This window comes from Channa argus, chromosome 7 (assembly GCF_033026475.1).
Source record: "Channa argus isolate prfri chromosome 7, Channa argus male v1.0, whole genome shotgun sequence".
Taxonomy (NCBI): Eukaryota; Metazoa; Chordata; class Actinopteri; order Anabantiformes; family Channidae; genus Channa; species Channa argus.
Window position 1 is genome coordinate 371,048 of NC_090203.1, and position 13,057 is coordinate 384,104.

At 39.6% G+C, this 13,057-nt stretch overlaps 1 protein-coding gene across 1 annotated transcript; it reads left to right on the plus strand.

The window, feature by feature from the left end:
• On the plus strand, positions 1–7,424 carry chtopb (chromatin target of PRMT1b). Its single transcript, XM_067511464.1, has 5 exons — positions 1–2,356; positions 2,522–2,666; positions 2,804–2,993; positions 3,252–3,326; positions 5,110–7,424. Exons 1-5 carry the CDS (start codon positions 2,268–2,270, stop codon positions 5,352–5,354), a joined length of 744 nt encoding a protein of 247 aa, XP_067367565.1. The 5' UTR covers positions 1–2,267; the 3' UTR covers positions 5,355–7,424.
• The last annotated feature ends 5,633 nt before the right edge of the window (positions 7,425–13,057 follow it).

The following is a 13,057-nucleotide window of genomic DNA, read 5'->3' on the forward strand; positions in this document are numbered from 1 at the left end:
CCCGGAGCCAGACATAACAGGAAATCAGCTGATGTCTCTGCATAAAAATAAGAGCAGAAGGAAAAAACTGATCCGAATGTCTGATTCAAAACTAGAATCAGCTTCATAGGTTATAAAAAGTTTTTTGTTAACTTTATTTAAACGTTTAAAAATAAGTAAATATAATACTATAGATATTATTTTTTAGGTCTACCGACTTGAAAGATCTTCTATTTTCATTTTTACAAGCGACAAAGCCAAGCTATTTTTGTAATCAGATAATTACAAATGTATTTTGGAGTAGGTTTAGAATCAAATGATTTATGTAAAACGTTCTTGCCTAACAATAGAATTAAAATAAAAGTTTTTGTTGGAAAGGCAAATTACAGTCAAATCAAACGCAGTCCTTTTTTCACTTGTAGAAAGTACATATATTTACAAATGTCAGTAAAAGTTCATATAATAGTGTTACAGATTTAATCAACCCAGCATGTTTAAAAACAAGGTTCTTTCTACACCTTGAGGACAGTGATATGAGCTCGCTTAAAAGTTTAAAAAGTAGAAACAGGGTAAAGATTTAGACCAACTTGAATTCAACAGATAAAGGAAATATTAAAAAAATAAAAATTCTACTACAGGATCTCTACTTTTATTTTGAAGGTCATGGCCCTAAGCGTGTTTTTAATTTGACGCTTGTCAAAAAGTTTAGGTGCGCGTAACTGGTATATACCGCTTTTATCCAAAACGCTTTATCATGTTGCTTCTCATTCACCCATTCTCTCTCTCTAAAACACACACACACTCTCTCACACCGATGGAGGTGGTGGTGGCCATACAAAGTCAACTTGGGGTTCAGCTTCTTGCCCAAAGACACCGTGACCTGAGCTACAGCCGCCCAATGCTCAACTGTGTGCGGTTGCCCCTGGTTACCAGCTGTTTGACGGGTAGGAGCGTCTATCGCTGCTCTTGTCTGTGTGCAGATGAACGTTAGGTCGTCGGATAGACATTTGCGCCATCTCGTGGTGAAATCTGCGGTAATTAATGTCCAGAGATGGTGGAAGTACACAGACGCAAAACTCAAAAAACAAAGTGCTCGCTTTACAGTAAGTTCTTCATCCAAGTCAAGTAATTGCTTTAACATGTAATGAACATCAGTGTCCTTTTTGCCCGTTCTGCGTCCTTGTATAAGGCCCTTTTTGGATATTAATTTAATACTAATAAAATCCTTTTTTAAACGTGAATCTACAGACAAGAACAAGATTCTGGAACGAACTAAACTGAACTTGCCGAGCAGGCGTTCGTCACAGCAGAGGATTAAAAACACTTGGTTCTAATTCACCTGGTTCATTCTGGACTCGACGCGGAAGCTGAAAAGGAAAAACGGCGAGTCACCGAGCGGTTTGATAATCACATGAAAAGCCCCAGTTTTTGTAACTAACGGAGGTATTTGTTAATTACTCTATGTGCTGGATATGTTAACATTCAGTTGATGTAATGAGTCTCTGGGGATTAGGTTACAGACATATCTTCAGAAAAACATTAAGTGTTTAGCTGTGAGGCACAAAAACTAACAGCGGGGATAAGATAAAGCTAACTTTCCTCCGTGTGCCTTCATCCTTGCATACCGTTTTAAAATGTCATTAAGTGTTAAACGTCTGACAATATTTTAAATGAAATTATTTGAGCTTTTCCTTAAGTTTGTGAAACATGGCAGGCTTTGTTAAAATGGCTCTGAAATGAAGGATTAACAGCTAAGTGAAGCTAAGGCTTAAGCTAAGGTTAGCACCGGTCTGAGTCAGACAACAGGTGTAGTAACATTGTGTTTCTAATTATTCTCCAGCAATAGTTCTAAACACTTTTTACTGTAATTAAAAGGTGAAAAAGTATGCAAGTTAATGTAACAGCTTTAATATTTCCGGACTCAACAGCGAATTAAAACACATTAGAGATTTTAGTGTAAGAATTGGGAATCGTGCCTTCTTTTTCTCAATTTCGGCTGTTATTATTCTGTGTTTTAAATAATTTCTTCTAAAAACAGCTTTTTAAGGCTTCAAGCAAATTTGGCGCCGATATAACGACCTAGGCCCAGAACAAATGGAGACTGCGGATGTGTGAAATTAGTTTTCCGGTTCACTTACGTTATTGTTCTTGTCTCCGTTATTAGCGGAATTTGGCGTGTTTCTGCTCTCTGCAGTGAAAGTGGGAGGGGCGGGGGCATTATTTGTTAATTAAACTGCAGGTGAACGGTGTTTTTCCGGCCATGACAGTTTTGTGCATTGCAGGAGAGAATGAATCAGACATTCAGGAAACGGATGGGTTCATCAAAGGCAGGCTCATTTTTCCTGAGAAGTACCTCAGCACTTTCGCTCAATGAACGGTGAGACACACTTACCATACAGTGCTAAGACAAAGTGATTGTCTACTTCCATTCTGTGTATTAGCTCAGTGAGAAATGGTGTCTTGTCTTTGTCATAGTGAATCATAAAAACTTGGATTAGTGTTATCCTCTTTGACCCATTTCCACCTCTCTTGCCATGGCCAGCTTCTCCCAGGTTCTTTTAGAGCAGCTGACCCAGTCCAGGGTGATGACCTTTGACCCTGTTCAGCTGCAGCATAGGCAGGTGTCTGGCACCCCGCCCGTGGTCCTGCTGATGAAGGGGGAGCCTCCATCACTGCTGGGTCTCCAGGTGAGTCACAGAGCTGTTGACAGCTGTATTAGGTAAGGTGGGAGTTAAAAATCTTTTCTCTAATAATTAAGCTTTTTGGGTTTGAATACCTCACAGAAAAAACAGTTTGGCAGGTCTGATTTTACCTTCATGCTCAGGACTGTGTCAGTGAGCCGGTCCCTGGCATTTCCCAGAGGGTCAAGCAGCATCTGAGAAGCAGGAGGAGCGTCTGGACCCGGCTTGGCTGGAGTCAGGTGCCTTGTTGCCTCTCTGCATCCAAACTTCGAGGCTTCTGGAGCTTCAGGAACAAGTACCGGTGGAGAGCCCGGTCCACTTTTGCCTACAGGAGTAAGTACCAGATGTCAGTGGTTCCCATGCTTCTGGCTCCAATTAAACTAGAAGACCAACACATACTGCCCCCTTTCTGTACAGATCTTATACAGTTCGTCTAACAGTTCGTGTGATGATCTGGATATGTCACTGAAGGCGTTTTAGCTTTAATTCATGAGCCGGCCAGAGGAAATGGTTCTTGATAGTTCAGAGAAGCTTCAGATCGGTTTAAAACCTAAATCTGCATCTTCACACCTGTACCTGTTCCCTCTCTAGGACGGGGAAACCTGAGGACTCGATTTTGTCAGCATGGTCTCTCTAAGAAAGCAAACAGCCAGACACTGGCTGCAGGTCAGTTCATCAACACAGTTTCACACTGAACTCTCTAAAGACACCACACAACATGGCTCCTTTTGAGTTGAGCAGGAAACGCTCATATTAGAAATAGAAAATCGATCGGCTTCAGGTAAAGACCTTTCCTGTTCAGTGTGAAGGAATTCTGCTCCAAGAGAATCTAGTTCATTCAGATTTAGATTTAGTCATTTAGCAGATGCTTTTATCCAAAGCAACTTACAAGTGAGCTACAAGGCAAGCAAGAATTTAAGTCAAGGAGAAAACATTAAAGCAAAGTCCTATCAGATGCAAGTGCGAAAAAGAGCAGAAAAGTAGTTTTTTTGTTTGTTTGTTTGTTTGATTTTTTTAGATTTCAGTGCATAAGAAGATGCAGAAGAGTTCTGTTTTCAGCAGTTTTGTGAATATTGGGAGTGAGAAAATTCCTTCAGAAAAGTTATGTCAACCATTCCAACACTAAAAGCCACAGTGTGTTGTTTTCACTCCACAAATGTCTGTTTGTATTGATCCTCTGTACCATAGCCTTACATTGTACTCAGAAAACAATTAAATCGACATCACTGAGACACATGACAGTGTGACCCAATTCAACTTATTACAGCCTCTGAAAAAGGAATGAGTCAGCTGCACAGGCTCTTTGTTCGCTCCACTTAGTGCTAGTATTACCTACATACTTTGATGGCACAGAGAAAAACTGCTTAGATCCATTTGTGTATTAAAAAATGCCTTGTCATTCAATACTGAAATCTGATATCTATGCAGGGCCTGACAGTGTGAGCATTTCACATATACAATGGAAAATTAGAGCTTTTAAAAGTAAAAAAAACCAAAAACTGGGCAGCTGATATGAATCAGAGTAGGAATGCCAGCTGAATCTCAGCACTTTAACAGTTAAAGAAAGAAGTTGATGAGAGCAGTTGCTCTGAAAATAATTATGTGTTCTGTCTGTGTCTGAGAGTAGAGCTGAGCTTCATGACAACAGTTAAAACACTCAATGTCTATTCTCACCCTAATGAAGGTCATCAAGTAAAAAGCCCAAAATAATGTACAGGGTTGTTTGTATGTACAGGTTTGATTTAGTTTTTGAGCTGTTTTTTAAAAGCAGAGTGTAGGACTTTTACAAATAGTATAGTGACTGTAGTTGACAATAGTTGGGAGACTATTCATATCCCCCCACAATACTTATTTGGATAGATTTAAAAAAACAACAACTTTTTTTTTAACAAAAAGGACAATGAAAGCAGTTTTCGCGTTCATAAAGAAGGGTTTACTGTTTTACTTGCTGTATCTTAATAAACTGACAACTGAGTGAAATTAATTCATTCCTTTTTAAGAGGGCAAAATCACACTCAGTATCTCCCTTAACTGTAAAATCTATATGTACTTTTTTTTTTTTTGTAGATTTTACAATTAAGGGAGTTGCTGAGTCTGTGATTTTTACCTTTTTTAAAAAGGAATGTTTTTTAACAAATGCTAAACAAATAATTATTTTATTTATTTATTTATTTTTAAATCTAGAGAACTGTGATCCTTTAAATTCTCCATAATCCAGGTGCCACAGTAAATGTTGATAACTTGCAGAACTTAAACTTGTTTATTACAGATGTTTCAAGCTAGTTTTAAGGATCAGTTTTGGTTTATTCAGACATTTTAATGGATTGTTATTGGAGTCAAATGGTTTAAAACAAATTGACTGAAAAAACTCAGGACCCTGATCTGTAGCAAAGTCACAACGTGAGACCTGTCAGGATTTTCTCTGTTTAACAGTAGTTTTGTCTTTCAGGGCGACACCTGAACCTGCAGTTCCCAAGGGGCGGGGGCTCTGCCTCAAGAGGTCGGGGACAGAGCAGGCAGGACATACCAACCAAGAAGCAGCTGGATGCACAGCTGGACGACTACATGTCCATGTCCAAGAGCAGGCTGGACGAACAGCTGGAGGACTACATGTCCAAGTCCCGGCGGCGTCTGGATGCGGAGCTTGATGATTACATGTTGATGGCCGGAGATCTGCAACTACATTGGGACTGAGATGTTTTGGGGGGACAATTTAGACAATTTTCTGTGATCAGCAGCTCATTTTATTTAGTGACTGAATGACTGCTCCCGCTCTTTGTTTCAATTATAGACAATTTAGTTTGACTAAAGGTGGGTGGGTTGAGGTTCTGACTTTAGTTTCAGGTGCGTTTAAACAGCTGCTTTAGTTTGTAAGTGGCCTGCTCAGGCTGTGTGTACCTCACTGACCTGTGTTGAAACAAAACAGGTCAGATTGTGTTAAAATATTTTAATAAAAGATGTTTTCTGCTGAGTCATCAACACAATTCTCACTAGACCTCAATCTGTTGCAATGCTAGATAGTAACTTATTACAATTACTTCATATACTTGATGTATCTCAATTGAGTATTTGCTACTTTATACTAAGGGAAGTACTGCATCAACAATATGTGTTGCTGAGGTCAAACTGATGCTCTGAGAGAAAAGTAGCCATTTTTTTTCAATACTAGGCCATTAACATGCTCTCAATCACCAGTTGCAACATAAATGTCATGAACACATAAATGCACCAATATCATCTTTTATTCAATGTAGTATTTTTGCATAATGAGACCTTTTACACTGCGATAGTTTACATTAAAATATACATTAAAATCTGGAGAAACAACTGAAAACAACTGTGCGTTCATTTATTAAAAAAACAAAACAAAACTGGTTTTAATCCATTTCCATTTTCACACATTAAGAGAGTAAACCTTTAATCCATCTGACCCACGAGAAACAAAAAGTAGCCAGAGCAATTAAAACTATAATTTAAAAGTTTGAGTTTTCCATGGTTAGAGAGTAACTAAAGGTAATTTTAGTCTGTTTCATACTGCAGGTGGCAGCAAGGTTCTAATGACAAACTGCTCAGGTGTATCATGGGAAATGTAGTATTCAGGGTTTCTGGACTAAAATCACATCTACTCAGATTTGGTGTCTGCTTTTTCACACAGTGAGGCTGCATCACCACATGCCTGTGGCCCCAAGTTCCCCTCTATCACTTCTGCCTGCATAATTTGATCAATTGCAAATATGTCAGCAACATGTTAAAATCTGGTTTTAAGATGTGAATTATTTTACTTTATGTTGTTTTTTTCTCTATGTAAGTTAATGAACAAAGAGAAAAGTTCAGGTTATATGACAGAATACAGCCATTTGCTGGAGAAAGACAATTTTAATAGGTCAAAATAGCTTAAAACTACCAAAAGAAAAACAAATTCATACTTTCATTCAGACTTTTGAGGGACAACAGACCATTTTAAGTGATAATGGAAATGGCCCAAACAGATTAATGAGAAAATATTGTAAATAATAGGATTACTGTGATATTTCATATTGTTTCCTGTAATCAGGATTTTCTGTGGTATATACATTTTCTGTGGGGTCATCATCGACGACCACCTGAGCTTTAAGGACCATATCTCCTCAGTCTCTAGGGCAGCAGATTTGCCCTCTACAACATCAGGAAGATCAGACCCTACATAACTGAATATATAACCTAACTCATTGTACAGGCGCTGGTCATATCTCGTCTCGATTACTGCAACGCTTTGTTGATGGGTTACCGATATCCACAATCAAACCCTTGCAGATCATCCAAAACGCAGCAGCTCGCCTAATTTTTAATCAGCCAAAAAAGACCCATGTCACACCACTCTTCAGATCTCTACACTGGCTTCCTGTAGCTGCTCGCATCAGGTTCAAAGCTCTGTCTCTTGCTCACAGGGGGTTAACTCGACAGCTCCCGCTTACCTCAACTCACTCATTCAAGTCCACAATCCTTCCCGCCCGCTGCGATCTGCCGACGAACGACGTCTGGTGGTCCCAGCACCGCACAGAAGACACCAAGCAAAACTGTTTAGCGCAATGATCCCACGATGGTGGAACGAGCTAACAAACGCTGCACGCTCAGCTGAATTTCTCCCAATATTCAAAAAACTGCTGAAAACAGAACTCTTCCGCATCTTCCTATGCACTTAAAGTTTTTTTTTAAAAAAAAACCCTTTCTGCTCTTTCTCGCACTTGCATCTCGTGAATTTTCTAAAAGGACTTTTCTTTAATGTTTTCTCCTTGACTTAGATTTGTGCTGCCTTGTACCCCACTTGTAAGTCGCTTTGGCTAAAAGCGTCTGCTTAATGACTAAATGTAATGTAGATGTAAATAAAATATTTCTTTGAATCAAAAATAAAAAGCACATTTTCATTATTCACATCTGGTATTTTCTTTATTAAAGTAAAATGTGGACCGTTGTTATATCCTAAAGATAACAGTAACAAACAACATTTGTGAGTTTAGGACTTTATCATTGCTGCTCAGCCTTGTTAACTCCCACTGTGCAGTTCTGGATAGTTTCTGGAGACAGAACAGGGCCTGGGGTTGTCCCGTGGCCCCTCAGGATGATGATGAAGGTCACAAACATTTGAGGAAGAAAAAGTTGCACCTGGACCTTCTCTGGCACTCACAGAGCTCCCCGAAGTGAGGACCTTTTTTCACTGAGCACGAAGCCCCAATGTCACACTGACAGAGACACACACAGGTTAGTGTGCAGTACTACCATAACTTTAAGAAATACTACAGTAATAGTACTGGGATAATTGTCTTACAGGTGGCAGGTGGCTTTGTCTTCTGTTCAGTGAAACCAGACTCTTGCTCTGAAGTTTCTTCAGAATATTCTGCAGGACCATCAGCTACAGACACAGAGGGTACTGCTTCAACTACTGCTTCAAAATACTGGTCTGTGCCTTCTACTGCAACCAACGGTATTTGTCACATTGACATCTGACCTGTGCTCACTGAACATTCCTTATGAATAATGAGGGAGAAATGGATCCTGGGCCTTTTTGAGTGTCTTCATTGTCTCTTTGTCCCTTTAAGTCATTTTTAGTATGTTTGAAAAATCTCACAATGGACAAAAAGGGAGCACAAGCAAATAACTATGCCAAAACTATTAAAACAAAGTAAAAGCACCTCATGATTACTTCAGTATAGTACTTGAGTAAATGCATTTATTGACTTTCCACTGCTGTGTAGGAACCAATGCAAATACATATAAATCTTTCAGTAAACATATTCTCAAATGAAGCTTCTAGCATTAAATAAATCACACACTCTTTGTACAATGAGCAAAAAGCTCACACAATGATTATCTGATTATTATTGTGACATGTGAAATCCATTCATAACTGACCAGATCTTTGCTGTCCTCTGATTTTCCTTCTGCCATCATTTCATCCGTCCACCGACTTCCTGTCACACCCGTGCACCTGAGGAGGAGGAGGGAGCAGAGCAGGACGATGAAGACAGAGGCAGTTGTGTTCATCCTGCTCACGGATCAGGCAGTGTGAGTAAAAGCAAGAGAAACAGGTGAGTGGCTGCTGCTCATTATGCAACAGTGAAAACACATTATCAGTTTAAAGGGATTGGACTCATCATCGTCCTTTTCCTTGTCTTTCTTCCTGCATGTCTAACTATTTAGTTTAGTTATTTGTTATATTGTTGAAAGTTTTACTAAGATGTTTTTTTTTTATAATTTTTTGTTCTCCTGTGTTTTGTTTCCTAGTTTAGATTAATCATGTAGAGGTGTTTGTCCTTTTTCGTTTGTTTACAAAAAAAGAGAAAACAACATTAATTCTGACTCTGGGCCTGAACCTGAGTTTTGAAGATGGAGGGAGAATCATGATTGATCTTCATAAGGTTCGAGGACCTCCAAGAGTCGATCCCCACTCCCGGCTACATGTCGAAGTCTCCTTGGGCAATACACTGAACCCCAAGTTACCCCTGGTGGGTCAGGTGAGCACCTTGCATGGCAGCCGCCGCCATCGGTGTGTGAGTGTATGTGTGAATGGGAATCAACATTGCTTTGGATAAAAGCGCTATATAAAAGCGACTATTTATCTAAGACTCATCAAAGCTAAAAACAGTCTTCAGGTCAGGAAATGCATTTATTCTTTTTGCAGAATGAGTTTTAAATCAGTGCTGAGAAGGTCTGGTTTGTCTGAAGACATATGAGATGTATCATCAGCATACAAAGTACGTGTCCTGAACTGGCCAATAAGGATCATACACAGAGTAAAACACAGTGGGCCTAACTCTGACCCCTGAGGAACACCTTTATTAACCCATCAACAAATGAACCAATGAGATATGATTTTACACAAAGAGCAGCTGTTTATCTTTGTGCTTCACTTTTTTACTACATAGTCAATAATTGCAGTGTCTGGTTTTTCTTTTGAGAGGATTGGAAATAAAAACAACATCTTCTTTAATTTGGCATATTTTCAAAATTTTCATTTTTCTGTCAAATCCATGAACAGACAAAACTGACAGTTGTGACCTTTTAAAGCTCAGTCTTATGTTTTCTGCAGTGATGTTGGTACAGTATAAAAGGTATAAAACCAATAAACAAAAAACTAAGTTTAACATAATTTTGCAATTTGTCAATATTTCAACATTTCAGATAGTAACTGTGTAATTGATTTTCAAATAATTAATAACTGGGAATAAGAACTGTAATTATAACTATTAATAACACTTTGTACTGACAGTCCCTGAGAAAACACCTCTGGTTGTGACTTGCTCTCTTACAGCCTATAGTTAATCTCCAGCATAATCTTTTCTTTATTTAGGAGGAATTAACAAGGGGAAAAATGTCACGCTGTGCTCCATTATGTCACTGAGACATCAACAGACAAGCAGCACTCTCATCATTTACTACAATACAAGTACACTAAAACTAAAAGGTCTGCATTCACCATAAATGTCATCAGCTGAATATACTAAGCATACTTTAGTACCAAAAGTAAAAGTACTCATTATGCAGATTAAAATCATTAAATGGATTCAGATTTTCTCCCTTTGCAGCAGGTAAAGGTGGAGCTGATTTCATTCTGTGACCTAATGAGGAGCTGTGTCATCTGAAGTTCATTGGTTTGTTCTCATGTTACCATTTTAAGAGGAGTTTCTAATGTCGGTGGTTAAATACCAGAAACGCTCTCAGTGTATCTAGGAAGTACAGTAATCTGAGTTCTGGGAAGAATATTAAAACATTTATTAATCCAGTTGCTTTGAATCCACTTGCAGAACATCCTGAATGAGTCAATAATAACTGAATTGGCTTCAGCAATGCTTAATCAGTTTACAACAAAAAAAAGATGTGTGTGTGCCCAGCAGGTGGCAGCAGATATACAACTGGGAGTCACTGATCACTTTGTATTTCGCTCAATCGATCAATAACATATGTAAAGCAGCAGCATATTCTGTCTGAAAATGTTTATTACAGAATAAAAACAGCAGCATATCAAACATCTGCTGATGATGACGTCTCAGAGGCTGCTCTCAGACTCAGGATGTTATAGCAGGTTATGGATCAACAGCTGATCAGACAGATGGTCAGTGTGCAGGAGGAGATGAGGAGCAGTGACCTTCTTTTCACTTTACATCTTCTGTTACCAAAGGAAAAGTTCAGTTATTTTCATAAGTTTGAGGATAATAAATTTCGGTAAACAGGGGCGGGGGCAACTTGCTCTAACTCTGATTTAAACTTAGGAAACAATGAACTGTGCATCATTTTTAATTCAGCAATCAGATCATGATGAGTATACAGCTCTGATCCTCTGTGGTAACATGAACCTGAGGGAGAAACGATAGATGATACTTTCATATCTCAGTTTGTTTTTTGCAGTTAATGCACACGAATCACTGAACATAGAACAGATGCTGTCAGATCATTGCATCCTGTCTGCTCTCACCTTTCCACAGATGCTACCCGACTCTGCCCCACTTCAGTTCCAGATGTGATGGACAGCCAATCCCAGGAGGAGCAGCAGGGTCGGCTGACCAATCCCTGAGCCCTGACAGATGTCACACAGTCAGGAGAACAAACGTCACACTTTCATGGGAACACACACACTGGGTAGAAAAAGAACCTTTGTATGCTGCCCAACGCATTATTTTCCACTTTCTAACTTTAGTTCCAGGTACAGACCTCATCAGTGCAGCATCACTCAGTTTTCACGTAACCCTGCTGTCCCTCCAGTTTGTCCTGTCCACAGTTACCTGGACTGTCAGTGGCTCATTTAAATGGTAAATGGTAAATGGTCTGCACTTATATAGCGCTTTTCTACCTATTGGCACTCAAAGCGCTTTACACTGCTTCTTATTCACCCATTCACACTCACAATCACACACACACTCATACACCGATGGGGGAGCTGCTATGCAGCTGGCCAACACTCACCGGGAGCAACTAAGTTGGGGTTCAGTGTCTTGCTCAAGGACACTTCGACATGTGACCGGAGGAGCCGGGGATTGAACCAACAACTGTGAGATTGGTAGACAACCGCTCTACCTTCCTGTGTCGCCCACAGTAAACAGTAGCTGTGTTTTTCTGACCCTGAACAAAAAACATCTTATTGCCCGTCACTACTGGCTTAAGAAAGTGACCGCAGGGTCCCTGTCTAACTGCAGGTATATGGTGGTGTTTCTAAACTCTAGGGCTCCAAACAAGTTAGTATTTGTGAAGTAGTACATGGCATCTGTCTGGTTCAGAGAAAGTCACCAGTTTTCATTCATCCCAGATAAACAAAGATGGAGATTCTCTGCAGCTGAAATCACAGGCTTTTTTTTGTCATTAGCAGTACAAAGTAGATGAGTGTACACATTTTTATGTGTAGGAAAAGCAGGTGTTTTCAGAGTGTTCCTGCTGGCTTGGGTAAATGGTAAATGAGCAAATATTTTCAAAAAAGAATCATATTTTTCAGAGTCTACATTTGATATGTGTCTTTACTTTTACTCTGATCACGGTTCATGATCAGTAAATAAGTTGTCACGTTTCAGCAGCTGTTACCTGTTTGCAGATGTTGTAGACTGTTTTTAAGATGAAAACAGAAGATTTCTCACCTTATTCTTGTCGTTATAATATCCAGTCACTACAAGAGGCACAGACACTGCTGTTAGTGCCACAAATACTGTTAATACTGCTTTCACTACTGATACCATTGTGTCGCTCCTCTGTTGTTACCATAGTAATAGTCGAAGGTGGCAGTGTAGTCGTAGTCTGCTGTCATGTAGTCGTAACTTTCAGTGGTCAACTGCTGTTCATGGCTTCCTGTGTTTCCTGTGGATTCAACAAAATCAGCTGTTGGAGGCAAATTAATTAAAGTGGTCTGTGAACAGATGCAGATGAGATCTATTTACTCCTGAAACCATCTCAGCACTGAGCAATGTTTTCCATTGTCACTATGACCTTTGGGTCACAGCCGTTCCTACTCGTTTACTGAAAGTGAATCAGCAGCAGCAACACAGCTCAGATTACACAGTGATAAAACTTCCCTAGACCCGTGGGAGTTTCTTAACTTTATTATGAGCTGTGAATTAGAGGCTGCATTCGGGAGAACTGAGGCTCATCATTCTGCTTGACTCATTTACAGCTGCCCCCATAAACCTCCCTTATTCTGAACCAGACGTGATAAAACTGAGTGGAGAAACTACTTTCTAAGTTTCCTTATAAAGACTCCAGCCACTTGTTTTTTGGGCCATGGTTCAGTAGGCTATTATCCTGAGTGGGCACAGATTCTACTCAGTTTGGTTTGGGCACAAAAGGATTTGTTGTCATGTCTGGAACCAGTAAGAACCAGTGAGGGCCTCTGGTTTCAGACCTGGGGAACTGGCAGAGAGCAGGAGAACAGATTAACAACA

Excerpts from the sequence above, each read along its gene's own strand:
- chtopb (XM_067511464.1), top strand. The coding sequence starts at position 2,268 with ATGAATCAGACATTCAGGAAACGGATGGGTTCATCAAAGGCAGGCTCA. Across the intron at positions 2,357-2,521 it reads GCACTTTCGCTCAATGAACG|CTTCTCCCAGGTTCTTTTAG; the intron begins GTGAGACACACT and ends TGCCATGGCCAG. Across the intron at positions 2,994-3,251 it reads GTCCACTTTTGCCTACAGGA|GACGGGGAAACCTGAGGACT; the intron begins GTAAGTACCAGA and ends TTCCCTCTCTAG.